The 24,270-nt window shown below is 35.2% G+C and overlaps 3 protein-coding genes across 9 annotated transcripts in view; 1 reads left to right on the top strand and 2 right to left on the bottom strand.

Moving 5' to 3' along the window:
• Window positions 1-17,095, top strand: part of LOC107274430 (BAI1-associated protein 3) — a 59,862-nt gene extending 42,767 nt beyond the window's left edge. For 2 of the 4 annotated variants that reach the window (XM_015753574.2, XM_025091647.1), the window contains 24 exons: window positions 86-260; window positions 2,951-3,118; window positions 3,587-3,653; window positions 3,767-3,956; window positions 5,220-5,366; window positions 6,268-6,312; window positions 6,404-6,560; window positions 6,790-6,993; window positions 7,160-7,318; window positions 7,428-7,597; window positions 7,751-7,858; window positions 8,062-8,211; window positions 8,283-8,334; window positions 9,275-9,316; window positions 12,031-12,176; window positions 12,312-12,528; window positions 12,625-12,699; window positions 12,787-12,900; window positions 13,556-13,771; window positions 13,892-14,107; window positions 14,188-14,382; window positions 14,453-14,697; window positions 14,840-15,048; window positions 15,146-17,095. In XM_015753574.2, the coding sequence (XP_015609060.1) occupies window positions 86-260; window positions 2,951-3,118; window positions 3,587-3,653; window positions 3,767-3,956; window positions 5,220-5,366; window positions 6,268-6,312; window positions 6,404-6,560; window positions 6,790-6,993; window positions 7,160-7,318; window positions 7,428-7,597; window positions 7,751-7,858; window positions 8,062-8,211; window positions 8,283-8,334; window positions 9,275-9,316; window positions 12,031-12,176; window positions 12,312-12,528; window positions 12,625-12,699; window positions 12,787-12,900; window positions 13,556-13,771; window positions 13,892-14,107; window positions 14,188-14,382; window positions 14,453-14,697; window positions 14,840-15,048; window positions 15,146-15,240 (3,562 nt within the window). In that variant the 3' untranslated portion in view covers window positions 15,241-17,095. The remainder of the gene's footprint in view (window positions 1-85; window positions 261-2,950; window positions 3,119-3,586; window positions 3,654-3,766; window positions 3,957-5,219; window positions 5,367-6,267; window positions 6,313-6,403; window positions 6,561-6,789; window positions 6,994-7,159; window positions 7,319-7,427; window positions 7,598-7,750; window positions 7,859-8,061; window positions 8,212-8,282; window positions 8,335-9,274; window positions 9,317-12,030; window positions 12,177-12,311; window positions 12,529-12,624; window positions 12,700-12,786; window positions 12,901-13,555; window positions 13,772-13,891; window positions 14,108-14,187; window positions 14,383-14,452; window positions 14,698-14,839; window positions 15,049-15,145) is intronic. The other 2 variants (XM_015753575.2, XM_015753577.2) reach the window with 2 other exon arrangements.
• Window positions 17,096-17,221: 126 nt separating this feature from the next.
• LOC107274432 (dynein light chain 1, axonemal) lies at window positions 17,222-19,571 on the bottom strand. 4 transcript variants are annotated; one of them, XM_025091649.1, is made up of 6 exons: window positions 19,431-19,571; window positions 19,174-19,268; window positions 18,749-18,983; window positions 17,828-18,051; window positions 17,479-17,756; window positions 17,222-17,407 (listed from the first exon to the last, which is right to left on the bottom strand). In XM_025091649.1, exons 4-6 carry the CDS (start codon window positions 18,027-18,029, stop codon window positions 17,249-17,251), a joined length of 639 nt encoding a protein of 212 aa, XP_024947417.1. In that variant the 5' UTR covers window positions 18,030-18,051; window positions 18,749-18,983; window positions 19,174-19,268; window positions 19,431-19,571; the 3' UTR covers window positions 17,222-17,248. The 4 variants fall into 4 exon arrangements, with proteins under 4 accessions (XP_024947417.1, XP_024947418.1, XP_015609066.1 ...); XM_025091650.1 differs by having other exon boundaries at window positions 17,828-18,089; XM_015753580.2 differs by lacking the exons at window positions 18,749-18,983; window positions 19,174-19,268; window positions 19,431-19,571 and adding an exon at window positions 18,341-18,742 and having other exon boundaries at window positions 17,828-18,089.
• A 591-nt stretch (window positions 19,572-20,162) lies between these two features.
• Window positions 20,163-24,270, bottom strand: part of LOC107274431 (GTP-binding protein RAD) — a 29,759-nt gene continuing 25,651 nt past the window's right edge. The window contains exons 4-6 of the mRNA XM_015753578.2: window positions 23,420-23,502; window positions 23,100-23,289; window positions 20,163-22,924 (exon numbers count right to left, since the gene is read on the bottom strand). Coding sequence (XP_015609064.1) covers window positions 22,623-22,924; window positions 23,100-23,289; window positions 23,420-23,502 — 575 coding nt within the window. The 3' untranslated portion in view covers window positions 20,163-22,622. The remainder of the gene's footprint in view (window positions 22,925-23,099; window positions 23,290-23,419; window positions 23,503-24,270) is intronic.

A 24,270-nucleotide genomic window follows, 5' to 3' on the forward strand; every position in this document is an offset into this window, starting at 1 on the left:
ATTGGGTTACGATAATGTTAAACCAAGTAGTGAAATTGACAATCGAGTATTTCGAAGTACAACGCAAAAAAAATTTGTTTTCCAGGGTTCAAGAAACCGATGGATCCTTTTTCGAGAGTTTTACGGCATTATCCTGGAAACAAGAAAATCGACGACTCATGGTTCTACAAGAAGTCGAGGCCAGAGCGGAAGAGGCACCGCCGTCATCCAGAGAGATGAATTTGAATACATCTCAGGGCTACAGGCTCAGCAAGAAAGAGGTTAGTCAAAGTAAATAAAAGCCTGATTGAGCGCACGTGTACAGTCCCAAATGAAGACATTCGTTACGTGCAGAATCTCTGGAAAAATGAAAATTTGAGAAAAACACTTTTTTTCAGCTAATCTATATGAATTGAGAAGCGGTCCCTGTGTCAAAAATAATTTTGCATTTTTCATGAAATATTCTCCGTGACTCTGGTAGGCGAGAAAGTGCGACATTTATCTTTCACGCATGCCAACTCTATCCGTGTCAATCCTATTCAATTACTTTTGAGTCTCCGTAAAATTGTCAGGGGGACTTTTCGATCTGTGATAGAACTCCCAAGATTATAGGCATTGGCATATTTGTCAAGCAACTTTTCCTTTTCCTTATTTTCCTTCAGCGCAAAGAGAACACTATGATATTACGTAAAATATATTTGGGAGATTGTGATGACAGGAAAAGCACATCATATATTTCTTGAAGTTATCGGCTCAGCTCGTGTAGAGTTAATTTAATTATTTTGAAATTTTTCATGGAATTTCTTTACGTAAGGGCGAAGTTTTATTCGCGAAAAATTTGGAAAATTATCGTTTTAAACGTTTTAATGATCATTTGAAAGAAATAACGAAATTTCATTTCGTCCAAAATTCGTCATCTCCATTCCTTATTAATTCAAATTTATAATTCGCTTTAGAGAGGCATCGTCACTTTTGAAGCGACCTGACACACCTTGCAAAATGAAATTATTTTGCATCGTAGAGATCGCGAGCACGAACTTCGTTGGAAAGTAAATGATGCCAAATATTCTGTATTGAATATTTCAAAGGTGAACCCAACTGTAACCCCGTTTCATCGACAACTCGAATTTTCTGAACCCTCTCGTCCACTAAACATGCGAGACTGTCTTAGATTCTGCGTATCCTTGACTTATCGAGTCAATAGTCACTCACTCAATTCTGCTTTGGAATAAGAACTTTCGCTTCCGAAATGTGTTTCAGGTTTGTTGAAAAGGAATTTAAAATTAATAACGTCAATAAAACTGGAGCCGCCACGGTAGAAAATCATAACAAAATTTATTGCAAAAATAGGAGCTGTTTGAGAGCTAATTAAGGTCCCTAATTAAAATTTTAGAGCTCCACCCCTCTTAGTCAAAATCTGTGGCAGTGCTAGCTTAAAAAAAGTTGAAAGCGCCACAAGATAAATAATGAAAAGACTGAAACAAATAAAACATAGAATTTAAGAGCTAATTAAGTGCTTAAAAAATTTGCAACAGCCAGACTTAGAATTCACCCCTTTGCCCGAAAACCGACCCTATCCCGCACTGGTCACAAGAGAGAAGTATCTTTCCACGCGAAAATTAAGGTGTTTCAACACCAATCCCGACGGGTAAGGATTATGGATGAGTCAAAAATTGTATAACAGAAACAAACAAATTTAGCTGAAAATAGCCAATTTTTGGTTTTGCTGTTTCGTTAAGTTTTGTAAATCGGTAAATACGTACATTTGAATAAGAACAGTTCTTGTTTCACTGAATTATTGAATTTCCAGCAACAAATTATCTATAGGGCTTAGGTACAGATTATTTCCACTTGGATGACGTAGAATCGTGCTAAAGATTCAATAACGGCACAAAACAAGGGGTACCAACTTCGAAATTCTCCTTCAAAATTAACTAACAAGTGGTTTTGCTTTAGGAGCGACAGTTCGTGAAATTTCGAAGAATGGGTTTTGCGAAGCTGTATTCAGGCTGTGTCCATTTATCCATTTTATTATACCTCTCGTTAGGCTTATATACATACAGTCAAATAATTTCTATATAAATAATATGTATTATATTTTAAAAAATACTCTAAACTATTTCAGCTATATAGGCCATCTCATAAATGCTGTGCCTCGTACTTTTCGTTTCTAATGTATAATTAGCGTAATTACGAGAGACCGTAAGGTAGTCGAGAAAATTTATGGTTAAGGCAGAAATGCTTGGTGAACTCGTACATCTTAAAGGGGAAAGCAGCTTATGAAGGATGCGATTTTTTTTTCTACACCACATTGCAAAAGTTTTTAGATTTATCCAAATTTTAACGCAACTTATGGTACTTCTGAACTCTTTATAATTAATATAATTTATTAATAAACGACCTGTTTCTTAATAACATTTAATTTGATAAACAGTATGCTGAATTAATTGGTACAGTCCTGCTCTTTAATACCACAATGTAATGCTTGTATGCATTTTTTTTGGGTTATTCGCCAAATTTGAAATAAACCGCTATTTCGTGTTTTGCTTGGGTCAACAGTATTCTTCGGATTACTCTTTGTCTTTAATTTGGGATTTATAAATTTGCCGAGAACTAATAAGCCCGTCCTCCCCTTCTTACCTCAATTTCTTTGCTCAATTACTTCAGTTTCAATAGAAGGTAAATAGAAAATTTTGCTAATTCAATAAGAAAGTCATGATTTGTTCATATTTTGACGATTATTACCAATTTCTTTAATACCGACCATATTTATATATGCAACACCATAAACGAGATTAGTACAATATTACGATTAGTAAGCTATACGTTTTTACGTTGGTATTATTTTTGTTCACGAGTTCGAGAACCACTGTCCCAAATCAGCGGCACGTTAAGTTGAATGCTTATTTACATAAAGTGCTTCTTGCTCGTGCTGTTGAGAATAATTTTGCTTTTTAAACGTGCTTTACAGATGGAGCAGCTGTATATAGAAGTTCTTTACACAATTGCGAACACTGTGGGCGCGAGTACTGGCCAATATGCACATTATCGGGAGGATTTAAACAGATACGCGCAGGAGGCGTTTAACGTACCTCAGGATCAGCATCGACGATGCCTAAATATCGCATCCAAAGAGAAAGTAAGAGTTTTTAGAAAAGTTTTAATTACTCTAAAGATAATTTGCAACGTAATGCAGATTGCATGAAAATGTATCACGTGAAAGATATCGAAGCTTTACTCGTTAATAATTGACAAAAATTACAGAAAGAATTATTTTCAATAGATTACTTGAAAATTATTATAATTATTCGTTATTAATGATATAGACAGTAAACAATGAAAATACGTAATCGTTAAGGTGTTTTGTTTCGTCTTAGTAAGCTTGCAGTGTAACCTTGCTGTTTTGAGGATTAGCCAATAGAAATTAATTTCGCTCGACGGTCAGGTGCTTCGTCTGTTTATTGTACCTGACTCTGCAACTTAAATGAAGCGTAGATAAAACTAATTTCTCTATTGTAGGAGTAGAGTTTAATGGAGGCATTTCACACTTCTTCGTTCTAACGATTTTTTTTCTATGGAACTATAAGTATACTTTTGTATTTTCCAGAAGCCCATAGTGGTACTCAGTGTCGTTGTCATTGAGGCTGAAGGACTAGAAGCGAAGGACGCCAATGGTTAGTGAACGTTTATTTTCATGTATATTGAATGCAGTTAAGTCATATTTCTTTTGACAAAATATTAACTTGAATTATAAATTTATTGGTTTATAAATTTGGGGCGTTTAAAGGTTTCAGCGATCCCTACTGCATGCTTGGTATTCAACCAGGAAACAGCGCAGGACCACCAAGTCCACAGCCCAATTTGAGTGCGCATTCGCCGCATACACCACCTGCGTCACCGAGACAAGCTACGCGCGCCCTCTCGGACGGCGGCGATAATGAGAACTCGCATCATGAAAAACTTCGAAAGCATCACAGGTCAATATGAGAGCATAGAAGTGAAATATGTTAGAGATTTATACTATTAGGAGAAGCACAATCTGCGTTATTCTATTGCGAATAAGAGAATTCGAGATATTTTCTTGAACAATGACAGCGAGGTAGACTATTCCATGAAACAATGTAATTCACAGACTGATACGCCATCTGTTCCAAATGGTTGGCTATATCAAAGATTTCGCAGCTTTTGTCGATGGGGTAACGCTAATAAGACGACTGTTTTACACAATGGAGTGTTCTGGAATTGATAAATTTCCTTAATATATTCGTATTCTTTCTCTTTATCTCTGGCAATTATGTAAATGTCACGCGGAAGGAGATCGAGGAACAGGTCTGCGAAAATGTCGAAAACTGCCAAGGGGGAATTACACGTGACACGTGTACATAGGTAGAGTAGGGTCGGTGAATATTCAAGTCACGGTCTGAAGGGTTTTGCGATTATTGTACCATCTGATTATGCTGGTGACCAACTCTGGTTAATGGACAACTCCTGTGTGCTGATGGCAACGTTGCAAGCTCGACACGAAAACTTACTTCTGGAGGACGCACGACGGTGCTACGTCTCCACGAATGGCTATTGTTTCAGCTACTATGGAGAACTCTCATACTGATATGACTAGCAATGTGGGTTCTTATCTTTCGTCCTTCATTACATTCGGATGTAACATTTTTGTGCTTTTCAGCGAACAGCAAATAATCGAATTTTTCGTTATTGTTTCATCGATTAACGATTCTATATATTCAGTGTGCTTCTTTTGAGTATGTCAAAATGCACTGAACAATGTCCAGTGATCACAGTTTGCTTACAAATCTGTTGCGTAACTGGTAGCAATTACATAACTTATATCACTAATGAAACTTATATTTTTAGTAAAACATATTTCAAAATAATGAAGTTTGGATATACAAATATCGTTTGAAGTAAGCTTTTTTTTTATAAATGGATCATTGAGTAGACAAAGTAAAATATATATAGCATAACATTGTTGTCAAGTCTAGGAATATACATATAGATATGCGTCCCTGGGCTCGTGTTTCCCTTTTGAAGTCAATGAAATTTCCATAATGGCTGTTCAGTAAGGATGTCAATATAGTTCAACTTTGGGAATACATACAACTCTACGATACAATATGATGTTACATGATGATTAGCTGTTACAGTGATTTGGTTTCGATGATCACTTCAATATCAGCTTATCCACGTTTACAGTGCTTTAATATACATTTTTATTTTGTAATCAGTTTCAGATTATCTTTCAAACGCAAGGAGCATGGTAGCAGAAGGGAACATCGGGAATCGTTAAGCGGTGCAGTACCGGCAAAATTTATTCGGGCAACCTCGGTAAAGCCTCACACACTAAGCCCGCGATGGGATGAAAAATTTCGGTTGTAAGTTGAGTGCACCGAAAGTTACGCCATTTGCAAAATCATTGTACTTTAAACTCGTGTTATTTTACTTATACTTAGCTGTCTTATCTACTTTGAGTCAGATATATAAAATGCATGTGCTTTCATGCTTATGAGTCGACGAGCTCCATAATTTAATTGGAACAATCAGAGCACGGTTGAAAGGCATTTTCTCTTCAAACAGATTCAGAATCATGGTTGACTGGTTTTGAGTTGTACTTGCAAGTATTACACAAAACTGTTTGCAGTTTTGAAACTCGACACGAACGGCGTTAACATTGTTTGCATCTGAAATTTGGCGCGCCCAGTACCTTTGACTAGTTAGACTGGTTATAAAGTCAATTGGAAAGTAAACAAAGTAAATTAGAAGTTTAAAGGTTACCCCAGCGAGTCTGTTCTAGAAAGCATTATGTACGTCACAAATGAATGACAAGAAATACATTATAAATTTATCAATTTATTCCTATTAGTGCCTTGAATCAATTTAACACATTTGGACATTTATAATGCAATTATGAATTAGGTTTATAATATGTAAAAGATGATTTCAACATAGGAGCTTTTACTAGCTGTAAAATTATGTAGAAGATAATGAAGTGCTATGAGGTAGATATTTTTCATGTTCTTTTATCGGTATCTTAGACGTTTTTAGAAGCGTCTAGATAATTTTTAATACTCTCAGCTTAGGGTGCGTTCCAAAATTTATTGTAAGGAAGGCGTGTATGGTTGTGCCTAATTCTATTGCATGCAAGTAAACAGGAATACAATGATAGTTATAGTATTGGCATAGAATTTCTGAAGGGACTGGCTTATACTATTGTTTATATTCAACTTCAGATAACGTAACCCTTACTTGCCCTTATGGATATGAATTCTCTTTCAGTGACATCGACGATCTGGAAACAGACATCTTGCATCTAGATATATGGTGAGAGTCCCTTTATTCCTTGTGTGTTAACATTACGCGCAAGACTTCTTCAATGCCGGGAGTTTGGTATGCCTGACAGACATGGTTGCAGGGACCATGACGACGAGTCTTCTGTATTTGACGCGGTGAGCAAATTAAATGAAGTTCGCGGAGTTAAAGGACTTGGCAGATTCTTTAAGCAAATTGCCCAGAGCGCCAGATCTGGAAATCAGGACGATTTTTTGGGTTGCGTAAATATACCATTGGAGGTAAAGTATAGAAATTTTAAACGTTGTTTTCCATTTGGCTTATGTCTTTCAGTTTAGCATTACGAAGAAGTGAAATTCTCCAATTTCTATCCTTAATTTCGCTATCGATTATATCACTACATTTTGAATTCATCGGATAGTCAGTTATGTGGATGACTTTTGGTATTGTTGTGCGATGTCTTTGATGCTACGATGGCTCATTGTAAAAAGTTTTTAATAATCCTTTTAGGATATACCTAGTACGGGTGTTGAAGGGTGGTACAGACTCGAGGCCCGGACACAAAAAAGTAATATTCAGGGACGTATCAAGTTAAAATTGTGGCTGTCGACGAGAGAAGATCGGGGAACATCCGAGGAGGATAACTGGGGTGAACTCAGGCAACAGGAACGTCTCCACACTGTTTTTTTGAATCATGAAATGAATCGACAAGGGGTATGTGCCTTTTATTGAACATTTTTTAACTTAGATTCTCATTACAATATTTGACTAAGAGTACTCCGACAATGCACCGATGCGACGGGAGAGAATTTTTTAATTGTTAAAAAAAGCATTACGTTGCATATATGGGTATGCGTGATAACGATGGGAAAAATTACAGATGGACTTCACAGGTGAATTGCCACAAACTGCACTTACTATTTTACATCAACATGCAGTGCAGGGGGATGTCACGGAATTACAACAAGCACTGATCAGATGGGTTGCGACATCACGTCAACCAGCAGTCGACTCAAAAACATTGCATCGTCTTTTGCAGGTAACAAGAATATATCTTGAATTACCTGCTGTTTCATTTGATGATGATTTTTTTTTACCTGACAAATCCTGTAACTGGAAAATTTTATATTTCGTATACACTGTTTTAGGACTTGGACAATCTTTGGCCAACGGATACGCTTTCCCGCGACGAGGAAGAATGCCTGGCTGATTCATTCAATGCGTTTTTGGAAATAAGCTTGAAACAAGTGCGGCAGCATCGAATTTTATTTCCGCCTTTACATCGACCGGCCATTGCTAAATTGGATTATCTACTTAGGTAAGGATTTATTTTTTTTTTTGTGGATCGAAAAAACGCAGGACAAGCAAGTAACAGTAACGCTATCATAAAAGCTTATGTAATTCAGAGTAAAGATTTCTCGAAAGAGGCTGTAAATACATTGTTCCTCAAAATCTATTATTCTGTTGACAGGTGCCTGGGTCTATTGTCGAATATGAAAGCTTTCTGGAAATGTTGTCCGTTCAACAAGGAGATACGTGGAGAAATAATTACAGCCCTTAGGAAAGGGACTCTCGAGTGGTGAGTAGTAGAGGTCTGCAGGATAATATTGATATTGCTGAAGTATTGCAGAATTTTGGAATGCATACTTGGTACAAAGTAAAGGAAGGTAAAAAGTCTTTCAAAATACCGTTTTCGACGTACATTCACTGTTAGCAGAGGTACTCGTGATAAATTAAGGTTTAACGTTAATCAATCAAATTCAATTAATTCGGTTATCTCAGGTATGAAGATACCCGTCAACAAACGATGTGCCACGATCAAGAACCTGATCAAGATGCGGATAGAGTCCTTCAAGACTTTACAAACTTGGTTACGGCTCTGTTGGTTGATCTGCAGCAAGGACTGCACTACTATAACAGCCTTTTCGAAAAGTAAGTGCATACAAGAAGATACAAAAAATGTGTAATTAACAGTTTTGCTCCGTTGTTTTCGAAATTTACAGCACTAACGGAGTTCCATACTTCTCAGCGGTATATAAGCAGCTAGACAAACTGGTAAGCTTAATGAGATATTACTACAAAATGTGCAGAAGATTAAAAAGAGTAAGAGAAAATGAAAAGTTCATTGTAAAAAGATATAAAAGATATGTTAGTTGCTGATATCACTTGATTATCACTTTGAGTGAGGAATTTTCACATACAAACACCATAAACGCCATCATTACGTTCATCAACGCCAACATGTCGTACTATCATTATTTTACTTGTATTTTGTACATCTCTTATTTATTTTGAAGTTAATTGTTTCATCTCAAGCTAGATGTGCTATGTTTGGCTTATATGCTTCTGTCGGACCACGTGACGTCGATCGTGTTTCTAGGCTTTCAAGAAACGTGAGCAGAGATAAAAACAAACAGAAAAAATTTGCAATGTATCCTTTGAACTTTAGTTTGTCCTAATTATCTATTTTGTATCAACACTAATTTTATTGGACTCTCTCCTATACAGAAAAGTATCGAATTTCACAATTCTAGTGCGCGAGGACACTATTTTTCTTGAATCTTTATTTTACGGGGTTTCCATTGTTTTCGTTCACACGTTCAAGAATGGTCGACTGTAAGAAAGGAAATCCTAATTTATCGCGAATCCGGTCGGCGTCCGGATGTAATGTACTTGCGCTTACAAGATTTGGGCGTGTAGCGATTGTCCCGAAAGTAGCAATTAATTGAAGTATTTTCATAGTTTATGTAAATCGTATACGTATGTCAACAAATTGAATTTCTGTTTCAAGTCATTGTTCAATTTCGGGACAAGCCTTACACTCGCATCGCAATGACCTGAAGATTAAAAATTATAAAAGCCACGTAAATTGACAAGAAAAAATTATTTTAAAAAATATTTTGAATTTCGGATTGTTAACAGAATCGTGATAATTCACGTGTGTACTACTATCAGGTCATAGTGATTTTACTGTATACAAGATGTTTGTTCATAGCTGGCGGAACACGTGGCGAAACACATGGAGAACACATCCGAGGTACTTTTGTCTTGAGCACCATCGATCTTAGCCATTTTCTCTGAATCTCTTTGGAAAATGATCTTGCAAAATTTTTGAAAAATCGTTGCATCGATATTTTCACTCTCTATGATCGTATGTGTGTGATGCGATAAACCTCGTACATTTTCCAGGGGACGTTTCAGTAATCATTTAAACAGGGTTAATTTTTAAGTATTTATTTCCTGTATGATTAACAACTTATTTGCGTCATTAGAAATTGAATTTATTCCTGCAGTATATTACTACTAAGCACGCGTAACTGAAACGCCCTGTATGTACGGTGGTAGCATCTTAACGGTATATAACTTGTACTCTCTCTTCGTGGTCTCTCTAGTACTTTACACCTTACACGCTCCTCTATCCGTTTTTCTTCTGGTAGACGGTTCCCTCAAAGGATGAGCACGAAATTAAAGTAATATAGGCAATTCGAAATGGACGTAAAATTCCAATTGGATTCGACTGAGTCTCATAACACTCGAAAGCAGATGTTGCATATACGAAATTGGCAGAAAATAAAAAGTTTGAACCTTTGAAACCGAAAACCGTAAAAAACGGATGTTACACAACAATGCTGTGCTACGCGACAACCGCATGTTGCCCGCTTTCTATTTCCGGTTTGTATTATCTTAGCACGCATCACCAACACCAAATGGAAGTGTGCACGTGCATGCAGACTCACATGCACTCACTGTGCACTCAATTTCACTGGAAAGTGTCGACGTTTCAGATCAGGCAATTAAATGTATTTTCATGGGAATGTAATTTTTTTAGAAAATTATACAGAGCCTACAAATGTGTATGCATAATTAAATACGGAATGCATATGGGAAAATGGATGTTAGGTTAGGTTGAATCAGGTTGCCATTTTCCTACGTGCAATTGTAAGGATAACATAGAGTTACAAAATCTTGGAGAAAATATTTTATACATAACCGTTTGACTTATTGGCTATTATCGAAAAAATAAATCAGCCTCTGGTAAAGATCACGTGATAAAATGGCGCCGTTTTCAAAGAAACATTTCTTTCTTACATATGCATTATACCTCTTCTCCTATATTAATACCTATTACCTATTACCTATATTACCTATATTAATTGTCTCCTTTGACTATAATTACTGAACTTCTTCAATTTACTACGGTTGTAATACGTTAAAGGCTCGGTATGGAGTCTAATATACTTTGAGACATCCAATATGCTTCTCCATCTTTACATTTATATAGTCAAAAGTTAACTTTTTGGCTGTATATAAATCTATCGCATCTGTAACATATGGCGATTTGAAGTAAGCGTTTAGCTAATATTATAATCCAAGACATTACTTATAATGTGTACGTCATTTAGCCATATGCAGTGATGCATAGTAGCTATCAATCTTACCGACATTAAAAACCAATCGACGTAAAAAAGCTCTCAGGTTATATTTGTTTACTCCATCCAAATGTACAGTATCATATAAGTGAAATGTATCTACACGCGAAATATATAATTATATTCGTGTCGCTTTTCCTGCTTCGCGATATCTTAATACACACGCGGCGTCAAGTCTCGTGGAATCGTTCATGCAATAACTACACGAAGGTACAGCCATTTCTCTGCGGCGTAGTTGAGAATTGGATTTTCCTTTATAACCTGCATTATTTTCCCATAAAGAAAATTTCACAGGAAAGCAAACCTCTAAGTGCGCTGTGATTTTCTTGGCTTCTGAAATGTCTCTAGTTTTATGTCGCGAACAAGGAAAAACTGAAATGAAGCGTGGCACAAGTCTTCTTCGTTCTTACTTTTCGTAATAATGTTTCATGAAAAACTCTTGATCACAATATCAACTTGTATACCTTTAATCGCGCGACGCAGCTGTGAAATTGCTATATGCGACAGCGATGTAAAATTACTCTTGTGCGAAAGTAGAAAATGATTGCTTCGGTGGATTTGTATATTTTCCGTGGATTCCTTTTCTTTAAATTTCTTACATGACTGATTTGTTGTTCTTTCAATTGTTTCATTGATCTTCATGCGAATAGTTGATGACATTCGCGAAATTACATCGTCACGCATAATCGCAGGTAAAAAGTAAAATAATGGTTATTCCAAAAAATGTAATTGTACATGCGGCAACTGAATTTTTATTATTTTGGAAAGGGGAGAAGCATACTGTGCCGGAAGCAAGTATTTGAATTTTTGAAAATATCTACCTACCTTTCCTATGAAAAATTTACAATTTAAACAAAAAAGCTATTGCTGGATATACAGGGTGTAACTTCTTCAGAGTCCGACGAGGGAGAGGCCCAAATCTCCTGAGGATTCGCCTTTTATTTATACTTGTTTTCGTACGAATAATATTAATATTCTAGTGTAACTAGCATACATATATATCAACACATGGTCTCATTGTTAAATAACAAGCAATCGATTGTCAGACGAAGGTAAACAGTTTTTCATCTTCTGCCAGACTTCCTATGAGAAGGCAAGTGCCAAGTAAAAGGTAATGGATTAGGAACTATTATTCCTATGACAACAAGTATAAATAGAAGAAGACGGATCGTCAGCTGATATGGGCTCCTTCCTCATCGGACCCCGGAGAAGTTACACTCTCTATATACTTTACGAATACCTTCCGGATATAAGGTACTTCACGTCCTGGGGGGTTTGTGAACAAGTCAGTTTTGAAACCGCCTCTAAATTTTCCATTTAGATGCACAACGAGCTTGGAGCCAGAGTTACGGCAGCTTGTCTTCAATTACACGGTCAGGATAGGGACGAGGAATATATTTTGCCACCAGGCGCTGAAATAGGAACGCCGATCTTTGAACTCTACCTCGCCCTTCAAGAATTCGTGAAGTGAGTTTTTGTTATATTTTCCCCGGATTGTACAAATCGCTGATTGATTATAATTGGTGGAAATTTAATTAGCGGTGACAGGAAAAATTGATTTTCTCACATTACATGTTCATTAAGCAGAGTTAATTGTTACAGCATGAAGGATCATCTACCGCAATCGGATCATAAGACTCTAGCAATTTGCACTTACTACCAGTGGTTTGAACCTGCAGTGGATAAATGGCTTGACTTAGCGAAACTGAAGGCGATGCAAAGAATTCGAAGGTCTGCGGAATTGAATCGGATATGCACGGGAGAGCTAATAGTGAAGCACTGCACTTCAGCGGTGGATGCAACTGCTTGTTTTTATCAGGTGGTGGATTAACTTATTGCAAAATGAATCTAACAGCTAGTTGAATAATTACAAATTTCGAAAGTCATTGCATTTTTTCATTGTTTATTTCTTCAGATCAAGGAATTTTGGAAACAACTTGCATGGCCAGATGTCCCGGGCTCTTACAACTTTGTACTGAAGATAATCGACGTAAGGGACATTATTAAATCAATTGATAAGGCGATTAATTAAAAAAAGAAAAAGTGAGCATTCGCAACTAAATTTACTCTTTTTCAGGCAATTTGCAGTTCTGCAGCGTATTATGCGGAATTGACGCATCAGAAATTGGCAGATGGCGGATACTACGAGGATCAAACGCCGTACAAGACCACTGACGAGGTAATCGCCCAGGTAGATACTGCTTCGCTATAGTAAATTCACATGCAGTAACTGCTTTTGCGATTACATGTAGGCTGCGGTAGTAGTAATTTTTTACAGGCCTTTATTACTGAAGCTTTGTTTTTTTACTTTGTAATTTTATGAAACTACTCATTTCTTACATATTACAATATGGCAATCTCTTGATTTTACGTACGAGGAATGACCTGCTAGACTGATACCGCTTTAAAGATTGATTTATCATACACAAACAAAAAGCAATAGTCACCGAAGATGCTTGAAGGATATCAAATCATGAAATACAATACATTGCTCGACGTACTTTTCATTTTGAAAAATATTAAAAAGATCCATTGTGCTGCCGAACATCCTCGCCAATCATCTCAGAGTGGGCTCGTTTGACAAATTTGAGGTCATTTTACGTATGGAATGCTTAATTCGCTTATCATTTTGCCAACACACTTATGAAAATATAAGTACTGAAAAAGCTTACGAGCAAAAGTTTTTTTTTTCTTGGACTTAAGAAATAAGTTTGCTTCTGGGCAGACCAAAGCCAGCACTCATTCATATTTCCAGTTTGTTTGAGAACGCTCTGGCAGTTTTTTAAAATTATTACACAGTTGTTCAAAACAATGTCGATTACTTAAAATCATTATTAACTTTTTAGATGTGCGTTGCTATTAACGGATTGGAGTACGTAAGAAGATGGTTGCTTAACCTGGGTGAGGAACTTCGAGTGGAGAATGTATTGGCTAGCCTGGAAGGTCAAGCCAGCGAAGCTGTGCGTTTACAGTGGCGAAATGCACTGACATTACCTTTGGAGCAAACACCTGGACAAATGCTGCTTTTTATAAATCAGATCATTTCCAGAATTGGTTCCAAGGTTGGTGGAATCTATTGCACTAAAATTAATGTTTTATGAAACTTTGATCAGGTTCAGAACTCCTATAGATAGGAAGTGTACTTATTCACCTTGAGTTCAATAAATTGACAATTTTTTTAGATGAGACCCCCGCTGAGAAAGACTATGTTCCATCTCGCGTGGTCTCCGGACAGTTTGCCAACTTCAGAAGCCATGGCTCCATTATTGGAATACCTTGACCTGCATTTGGTAGCACTTAACGCAGCTCTATTGGCTACCAATTTCACTAGGGTTCTTCAAGATGTATGGGAAGTCGTACTTGGAGAATTAAGTAATCAAATGAATGGAAGTGCCGGAGTAAGATTATTGTTACTGTTATATATATTATTTATAGTTCTAAATGAATCATGGGCTTTATTTCAATTTTTACATTTTAGGATAAACCTGCGGTATTCTACGACAGGCTTCACGAGGCGCTGGATCTATTAGTAGAATTTTTTTATGCCGAAGAGAAGGGTTTACCATATGAGGCACTCCGATGCGAAAGTTTTCTTAATGTAGAAGAAAGATTGCAATATCACAAAACCGATACTGCACTTTTAATTGATAGATATTATCAACAACGATTGCAGGTAATCGATTGATTTTTCAAGGAACCACTAAATCATTAAGTTATCATCTTTGTATGTTTTCATTCTACAGGACCAAATAAGTACTCTCACTGCTGAATACGGAGTGTTAACTGTAAGAGCGTATCTCAATCACGACTCTCTTTGCGTTGAGGTTCTCAATGCAAGGGACGTCATCCCTCTAGATCCTAATGGATTCAGCGATCCTTTCGTTATAATAGAACTGCTGCCAAGACGCGTTTTTTCTCATTGCGCAGAGCAGCAGACGAATGTTCAAAAGCGAACGCTTAATCCGATGTTCGATGAGTGCTTCGAGTTGTGAGTGTTTTTGTGAATAATTTCGAAAATTCATGGAATATATGAATAACGAAAGTTTTATTCGACTAAGAAAGTCTGTCACGTGTGAATGATAATTGGATAGATGGTATAATTGAGATTTCTGTTTTCTTAAAAAATATAGTTCTGTCAGTGTGGAGCAGTGCCGTAGTCCAGATGCTATGATACTCTTCACTGTGATGGATCATGATGTTTTGACAGCGAATGATTTTGCTGGAGAAGCTTTTCTGGGATTGAGTAGCATTCCCGGTGTGGTCGATTCGAATGCGAGTATCGATAATTTTCACGGCCTCAAGCATCAAGAGTTACCTTTGATGCATCAAAAGAACAAAAGTAAGTCTACATTTTTCGTTTGTAATATTGCTCTGTTGACTTATTATTGAAAATTGTATAATTGTTAAAGCTGGTATTCAATTTTTATTTTCAATAGATCATCCAATTCTGCAAATTTTGGAAACTCGCGTGGGCGATAAGCTGGCTTTGGATTTCGTGAAAAAGCAGAAACAACGTTTCGCCACGACGTAAATGAGATGTCTTTGTAAAGCTTAAAGAAATTTTACCAAAGAGAATGCGTGAACGACGGACTAGGTTGCGTGAAAAGGATGGACTTAAAAAGCTGGAAAAAAGAAAAAGGAACCAATCAGGATAATCCATCCTTCTGGAAAACGACGAATTTTCTCAAAACATTTTTTCGTCTAATCTCTCTACACCTCTCCCTTTGCAAACTTTCCAAATGCTGTGAAAATTTCCATTGATATGTGTAAATCGTGTCTGTGTTGGAAGTCGTATTTTATCGATGTTGGAAATAGAGAGGCAGGGGGAAGCTTGGAAAACAATAGAGAAGCAGAAATTAAGGAGTCTTATGAAAACTCGAGAAAAAGGAAACAAAGAAAATACGTGATGAACTATTTTTTGTCGATTCGAACAAAAAAATGTCAATATAAGTTGAGAAGAGTTTGGAGACAAAGGCGAGAGATCGTGTGTCAGAAAGTTTCGTTAAGAGAAAAAGATCAAATGAAGAAAATATACAATCGAAATGCCGAAGTGTTAAAGGAGGCGAAGGTCGATGAAAATCGGGGCGAAAAAAATCTTAAAAGTTGGTGTGATGTATTTAACGATAAATGTCTAAAGAAGATAGATACGCGTATTATATATATTAAAATTATATATATATATATACACACGTTATATTAATATATATGTATATTATATATATATATATATGATATAGATATACATATATTATATGTATACACGTATATACCGTAATGATTGTTGGTCGGCCATCGGATCGTTCATAAGTGGAACAAATGAGAACAAAACATGTTGCTTAAAGAAAAATTGTAAACAGTCCATTGCTACACGATGTAAGACTGTAAGACTAATGGAAAAAAAAAAGAAAAATAATGAAAGACAAGACACAGAATCTTATTGATTCATGATTTTGAATCGGTCCGGCGGTTCGGGCCAATATTCAAAAAAGTAAAAAAAAGGTTGATAATATTTTTCTTACTCGTCATTGGCTGACGTTTCTTTCTATCTTTCCACAAATTCTCCTTCGTGAGATATTGCCTAAGATACGATTTATCACTATGCTGTAGCTGTATCAAGTACACAAGTAACATTTCGAAAGAATATAATCATGTTTGAATTGAACTTGAAATTGAAAGTTTTATCTTTCAGTTTTCGCAACTTGCGGTCATATTGGACTAATCAAGTATCGTCATCTAATGGCATTATATCGTAATTTTGTTGCTTCGCAACAATAATAATTCAAAATTTAAAAAAATCGTATCCAAGGCAAAACTCCCTATTTATTAAGTAGTTAATGGCTAATGGCCGTCCTTGTGATCTGTCCATCAGGTACGAAGTTGATTGCTAAATTTCGAAGAAAAATGCGTTATCCTCAATATGAATAAAAAAGAAATGAGTAATGACGAGAGCGCATATTTTACAAGGGCATGAGTACACACACACCTATACATGAACGCAACGTCAATTTTCTAATGCACAAAATTAAGGGATGCAATCTGACATTCATACACGCACATATCTTTTATATTAGTATTATCGTTATTATTATCACTCAATGCTAATTATTTTTTGTTAAAAATCTGTTAGACTCTCTCGGCTAAACATTTAAGTTCTTACGTATTGAGAATGCACACCTATTGCAATGTAAAAGTATATTTGAGCGCTAATTTAATGCATTAAAATTATCAAGCTTCTAAGTCTATTCTGGTATTTACTCTGTCATGATCTTCCTTCGATCAAAACTCAAAATTTCATTTTTAATTTCTGAAATGAGCAGAAGAAAAGAAGACAAAAATATGTATTCAATTATCTTATATCGTGAGGCGAATAAATTATTATAAATGTGGATTGTATATATATATATTTTTTTTTTCGACATCCCGTTGTTCATTAGCAATTAAAAAAAAATGTGACTGTCATTTCTAAAAAAAGTATACAAAGATAAAAAGGAAAGTATATGCCAAATTGATGTAAGGTAAATGTCTCAAGAAGGAAATATTTAAGTAGGTGATCGTTCTGGCGATTTCGAAATTTGCTGTAAGCTCTCAGTTTTTGGAATTTGACCTGGCAACCCTTCTTCCGTTCGAATAATTGGTTCACCGTCGAGTTTTTCTAAATATGGTAATCGTCTCGCGACCTCCGTTCGCCAGGCCTCTGTCTAAATAATAAATGAAACTTGTAATTCAACGTGAAGCAACACTTTAAATATCTAGTTTTCTTTTTCAATACCTCAAGACCATCGCATATTGGATTCCCAACAAACAGTAAATCACGTAGATTTTGATTTTCGTGTAATCGTGCGAATTCGTTCCATTCGCGCACTAAATTATTTGACATATATAGCACCCGCAGATTCCGCATGGCATTAACGCCTTTCAGCTTTTCGATACAGTTATACGAAATCCACAATTCAACTAAATTGTCACCAAGCGATTCAAGGCCAGAAAATCCCTTTATAAAATTTCGTCCAAGTGACAAAATTTTCAAATTTTTCAAGGTTCCAATACCTGGAAAAGATAAATTTAGCTAAATATTTTCGTTATCAAAATTTATTTAATTTACATTTTTATAATGATACCGGCAATTTTTTCGATCATGTTCGTTGATAGCGAAAGTTTTTCACACTTGGACAAAGACGCTAATGCGTTATCCATTTTTTCAATCGGAGGCCATTGAAAGCTTAGATTAACTTCCGTCGCGGATGGAGCTTCTTGTCCAGTTTCTTCCTCCCAACGTCGAATCGCATCTTTGCAAGTAGTTGGTTTCCCGATGGTTGACATTCGATTTGTATATTTAAACGTGCTATTTAAGTACAATTAATTTGACATATTATGTGATCTCTGAAAATGCACGTTTTTTTATTAAATCAAATGGAACGGATTATTATAATTACGGAACTCAAAAGTGAGACTACGCTCAGCCTATAGAAAAAAGTGAAGGTGACAGGACAATAGTTGAGTATGTTATTACAAATAAAAAATAGTGCAATACGTATCAGCGGAATATATAAAATGATGTAAGTGAATTTTTTATTTCTGGATAATGCCACAAGTGCAATACGTGTCTGGTATAGTACAGTTTTCAATCTTACCAACATTTTAGAATTATATTTAGGGTTATGCTACTGATTTAAGATTGTTACTGTCATGGCTAGTGCTGCCATGGAAGCCGTTACTAGGCATTCAATATCAAACAAGAACCTCCACCTAATTATTTGCTACGCTTTCCTTATAGGCTCATTCCCCCTTGTAGTTTCCCCCTTTAGTAAAAAATTCCCGCTAGAGTTAGTTTAGTTAGAATTACTAATTTGATAACGAACAAAGTAAAACGTAATTTTTCGAGGCAATGGGTTTCGTGCTTTACCCACTGATTAATTACCTGTACTTTTACCTTTTTTCAAGTTTCGTTACACAAGTAATAAATTACGTAAAAAAATAAACAATTTGAAATGACATTTTCTTAGAAGGACAATTTTTTATTTAAAAATCTCCAAACTTACCGAAACGTTAATTTAATCCACAAGGTTAGGATTTAAAATTGATAAATAAAAAATAATTTTTAAATCGTTCATAAGCTCTCAAATTAGCGCACGCAGTGGGCCTCTAGTGTACTGAAACAAAGCGTTGTTTCCCTCAATAAGTGCACGGTGACCCAAATTACGTGGAAGTATTAATTTCACGGCTGTTTTGATCTCCTTTGCTGTCAAAGTTTGCTTTGAACTGAGTTTCGTTAATCTGTGAAACAATAGGTAATATGAGACGTCGCTAATTAATTATAACGATAAACTTTTTTAATCGAACTTTTTTTAACACAATTATTTTAATCGAATGACAGATTCAATTATTTAAATGCTTCGTTGAAATGTGATTCTAAAAAAACCATGCGAATAGTAAAATATTTTAAATTTGATGTAAATATATTTACCTCGAAGCTTCAGCTGCACATCGATCGAATATGTCATTGATAAAGTAATTCATAATTTCTAAAGCCTTCCAAGAAATGGATCTGCTCTTGTCTACCTGTATAGATTGCAAATATTTGTAATATTATCGATCTTACACACAGGGTATAATGTATAGGAGAATGATTAAGTTGAGAGTTCGATTTAAGTAATTCTATAAGAACAGACAAATTTGTGAATCTTTTGAAGAATTTTATAATCTCTGTTAAGGATTACCAACCTGCTTAAGAATCTTGTTAACGTACATAGCATAGCTTGGTTTCTTCTCCAAATGTTTATGAATATTTCCATTATTTGACAAATGGCTAACGTTCGTAAAAGATTTCATATCTGCTTGTTAGCGATATCCTCACCGATCATTTAATTGATAAAATACAAATTCCACGATTTCGATAATTCTAACATGACGTTTTCGCGACGAAGCCAAAATTGAAAACAATGAAATATCAAAAAGCAGAAGAACGAAGCGTGTGAAAAAAAAATAGTAGATCTCTACCGTATCTGTTACCTCAAAGGGTGCCACCGATTAGCCTTGGAGAATATGCGTTCCATGCTTAATAAATAATGTGTCTTAAGGAATTTTAGGGAATTAGAATTCCAGGTGTACTCTCACTTAAATATTATTTTTTTTTGTATATGCACATCATGTAAGTACCGCTAATTAGAATTTTTTATTTTTATTACCGAAAATGCTGGCAGTATTGTCATTTCATATATTACAGCGAACAGACATGTATGATTACGCTACTAAGGACATCGATGAAACTTTTGGGAAGAAAGTGTCGTACATTCCTTTTTTTTTTTGTTGGTGCAGAAATAGTAGAGGACAATGCGATAGGAGGAAAATGAGGGAACGAGGGAAAGGGAAGGATCACCTAAAAAGAATCACATATCGATTTGCATACTCGTATCGATCTGGATCTCGTAAAATATAGATATAACATAGTCACAATCAGGATAATAACATCGATTTTTACCTAAATTTACAAAAATATTCAAAGGCACTTTGTAAGAATGTTTGGTGGCTCGTTGATGAGAGAGAGAGAGAGAGAGAGAGAGAGAGAGAGAGAGAGAGATTTTTCGTCTCGCGACAGGAACCAAAAGATTCGCCATTTTTCTTTCTCCAATTTTCTACTACATTGATTTCAGGACACATTTTCCTCTCCAAGTACTAAGAAAACCATTCGGTAAAGTGCCGCATGAGAAATTTCAAATTCTTTTTTACGTTTTAACATGTAGTTGATTATCTGATTACACTATAAAATTTGATATATACTCCTCCGTTGAGTCCTATCCATATGAAACACTCTGTATGTGTTTACATATTCGTAACGTGGTTCAATTTCAAAATTTTCACACGTAAAGATTTTTTTTTTTTTTGTGGAATTTTAAAGGTTCTCAAAATACGTAGGATATCGCAATATCACGACGTAACACTAGATTACTTACGATACGCACATTTTTATCTGATTTTACGTAGATTCCGTAAATCTTTAAGAAAAAGAGAAATTTATTGCAAAGCTACGTACAACACCGTAAAAAAGTTTTGAGACGAAATGATATTTTTTACTTGCATGTATTTTTAATTAAAAAAAAAAAGAAAATTATATACGGCTAATTGTTTTCTCGGTCTAAAACACAGAAAACGATAGACCTCATTATACTTTTGTACGGCATTGTACACGGCGTACAATTTTTAATGAAACCACGCAATACAATAACATAATTAACATTACACAGTGTCGATTGATTTTCATATGATACATTATACAAGGTGATTCAAGACTAGCGTACCAACTAAGGCTGTTCTTATTATTGAAGTTAAATAGTAGACTAACTTTGGTTGGTGCTTTAATTTTGAATAACCCTATATATATCTATATGATAAAAATATGTCTATACATAGAATTATAATGTAGACAGTAACACCTTTGTAAGGGGACACATTATCATATAATATATGGAACAATAGATTTTGAGTTACTTTATACTTAAGATACGATTAACATTTTGTATTAGGTTACAGTTTGATTGGTCTTGATATATTTCGATATTGCATTAAAAATCAACTTTTGCTCTTTGCTTTCTTTGCGTCTTGACTACAATAGGCAACTGTGTCAAAAAATATGTTACGATTCAATTTATCAGATTTTATTCCCTATTTTTCGTATCAACTGAAAAGTATTCTGCACTTTTCATCTGATATATTTTGGAGTTTTTTTTTAAATTTTATTTCACGTATTATTTCACAAAGCAAAATTTTTGAAACGGTGAAGAATCTTATAATATTAATCCACATTCTAGATAAACCATTAATGGATGCACTTTGCAATTTGTATGGGTATATATACCTATCACAGTATATATATATATATATATATATATATCACAGGAACAATTTACCAAAAATCATATTCTACTTGGATTTATTCTTCCCTATAATTCAAATGAACTGTCAATCTTAATTAACCCGAATATCATCTACTGCTTGTATTCTTTATTTTATGGCAATAAATTTTGCTTCTTTATATTTTTTTTTCATGTTACATAACTTGGCATGTTTTTCATGTCTTGTGCTCTCGACTTAATGGTCCTGTCAACGTGTGCTTACTATTAAATGGTGATCATTAATTACAAGGAAGTTTATAATTTAGCAATATCGTGCTCATTTTGATTCTGTTAATTACACTTTAGCAACAGCTTAATTAAATAGATTACTATTATTCGTAAACGGAAGATCCACATCTCTCTCCGTCAGTTCTAATTATTTTCGGGTTGGAAACCGACTGAGAATGTATTCAACGTATATATCAACGTTCAATGTTTTGTAATTACTGCTGTAAATTAAAATTGTAATAATACGAGGTGTTTCTTGTAACTAACAGTTTACTTATGTTTCATACCTCAGAATCTGTCACTATGATTACTACATGACATTGTGTATATTTCCTTAGATGAAAATTTGTAAAAAAGAGTCATAGTACCATTTTTTCTCCCCCTTCAAATTTTCGTTCAACATTCAATTTCCTCACCGTTTCTAAAAACTTGCGATACATACATAATACATATATATATATATATACGTCATAGAAAAAATTGAGTTATGCATACAGCAAATACGTTGAACTACACGGCGATAGTATTCGCCATGGTCCAAAATTTTCAGAATTTATCATTCTACTGATCAATCAGTAAGAAAATAAAACGTCTAGCAAAAAATTGGTTCACCTGCTGATTATTTAAGATATTTTATAGGTTCTACGGTGACGCTATATTTTCTAAATAAATAAAAAGATAGCACGTACTGATTACAAACTGATTATGAATTTTATGTGAATTTCTTTGAAAATGTAATGAAGTTCAATTATTGGCACGTGATTATCACTGCGGACAATAGAAAATCCTCGTCCAACTACAGTTCGTGAAGATTTTCGCAATTTTTGAATTTACTATCTTCCTTGCCGAAAAGCCAAGTTAACATTTGGCGCGCTTTCATGCTGGCGCGAACGACGCCTCTTGATTTGTACCAATGACCGCTTCCTTCGCTACCTCCACCACCGCCGCCACTACCAGCCTTATTTTCTAGATGGCGCTGAACGACTTTCAATCTTATCTGACTGAGAATACCGACGAGAAGATCGTCCACGTTGTGATTAATTCCCACGGAGATTTCAATGAATTTTGACCTGTATGTACAAGCCATGCATTTTCCATCTGAGAAAGATAACGATATAAAGCTTATTATGATTATCAACATATAGTGCCTACCTGATCATGAATAATTTATTGATTTTTTAATAATGTCTGATCAAACTGTATGCTGTACATTTATCTATTTCTTTTTTTCATATAATACTATATAACAAATTTTTGTATATTATATTCTTACCTTGCGATGACACGGCCCTGGAGCGAACCAAGTCAACCTTATTGCCAACTAAAATTGCAGGTCTGCCTCTTAGAAAATCCAGATCGTGAAGACGTGCCAAATATTCTTCGGCCCTTTGAAAGGATGCTTTGTCGATCACTGAATACATGACGACAAAGGCATCGGGTTGGTTTATCTTCTCTAATTCCGTCTGCAGAAAAGAATGTTGTAAAAAAATTATTGATACCATAGAATACAATTATAAGAGAACAGTACTGACACGGAATGTCGATTTAAAGTGCTGTCATATTTAAAAGTCAGAAAGAACATAAATCACTAACCTTTGGATTTGTAATGTTCAAAAATCGCAGTTCACTTTCCTCTCCATTGAGCATTATAAAAACAGACTGCTCGCTCGGGACATCTGAAAATCAAGCGATTATGAATTAATTAGGTGATGAGGCAACTCGACAGAGAGAATGCTTTTTCAGTTTGTAACAAGAGAGAAAGAAAGAAAGGAGGGTAATGGAGTAGTCTAGAATGAAATGAACGAAGTTCGTGACGGAGCCAAAAGACAACGTGGCCAACGACCGACGAGTTAGAAATGACGTCTGAAGAGTGACGCAACCACGAAGACGAAATTAGAATTTTGTTGAACTAAAAAAACAAGTATAGAGGCCAAACCACGTGGTAGATGTTGAACAGACACCGGTAACTAACTACGGTGGCTGCTAACCCTGGTGGCTGCTATAAAACTCGAGCAGCCCCGTAAACTATTCGCACGACCCTGGATGTCAGACTTTTCTTTAATTTAAAAGCAAATCGAGAGACAAGAGACAGAAAGTATTGTAAATCAGCGAACCCAACTTAATATTCATCTAAATGGGATTCTTGGCCCCAGCACCAAGTTTGTAATACTTGAGCTAACGAAGACATTTTTTTTATTTACATAAAATATATCTTTATTACAAAAGTGGTATATGCAATATTACAAAGAATCATTTATATATATTAATTTTTCTACATGACGATATCGAAGAGTTGGAAACAACTGTCACGTGATTTGCCATATTGGCTGTTCACGTAAATCGTACCATAAGTAATAACTACACGGGTGGAAAGTTTTTGCGACAGTAAACTGGCGAAAACTTTGTTAGTAAAATCTAAAATTTCTCTTCGTTGCATACAAACG

The sequence above is a fragment of the Cephus cinctus genome, unplaced genomic scaffold, assembly GCF_000341935.2.
Source record: "Cephus cinctus unplaced genomic scaffold, Ccin1 Ccin1_scaffold3082, whole genome shotgun sequence".
Lineage (NCBI taxonomy): Eukaryota > Metazoa > Arthropoda > Insecta > Hymenoptera > Cephidae > Cephus > Cephus cinctus.

Bases quoted from the DNA above. Each gene is read 5' to 3' on its own strand.
- LOC107274432 (XM_025091649.1), bottom strand. From the start codon at position 18,029: ATGTCAACCATCGGGAAACCAACTACTTGCAAAGATGCGATTCGACGT. The intron at 17,757-17,827 runs GTATCATTATAA...TATCTTTTCCAG, and splicing joins CATGATCGAAAAAATTGCCG to GTATTGGAACCTTGAAAAAT. The intron at 17,408-17,478 runs GTATTGAAAAAG...TTTATTATTTAG, and splicing joins CAATATGCGATGGTCTTGAG to ACAGAGGCCTGGCGAACGGA.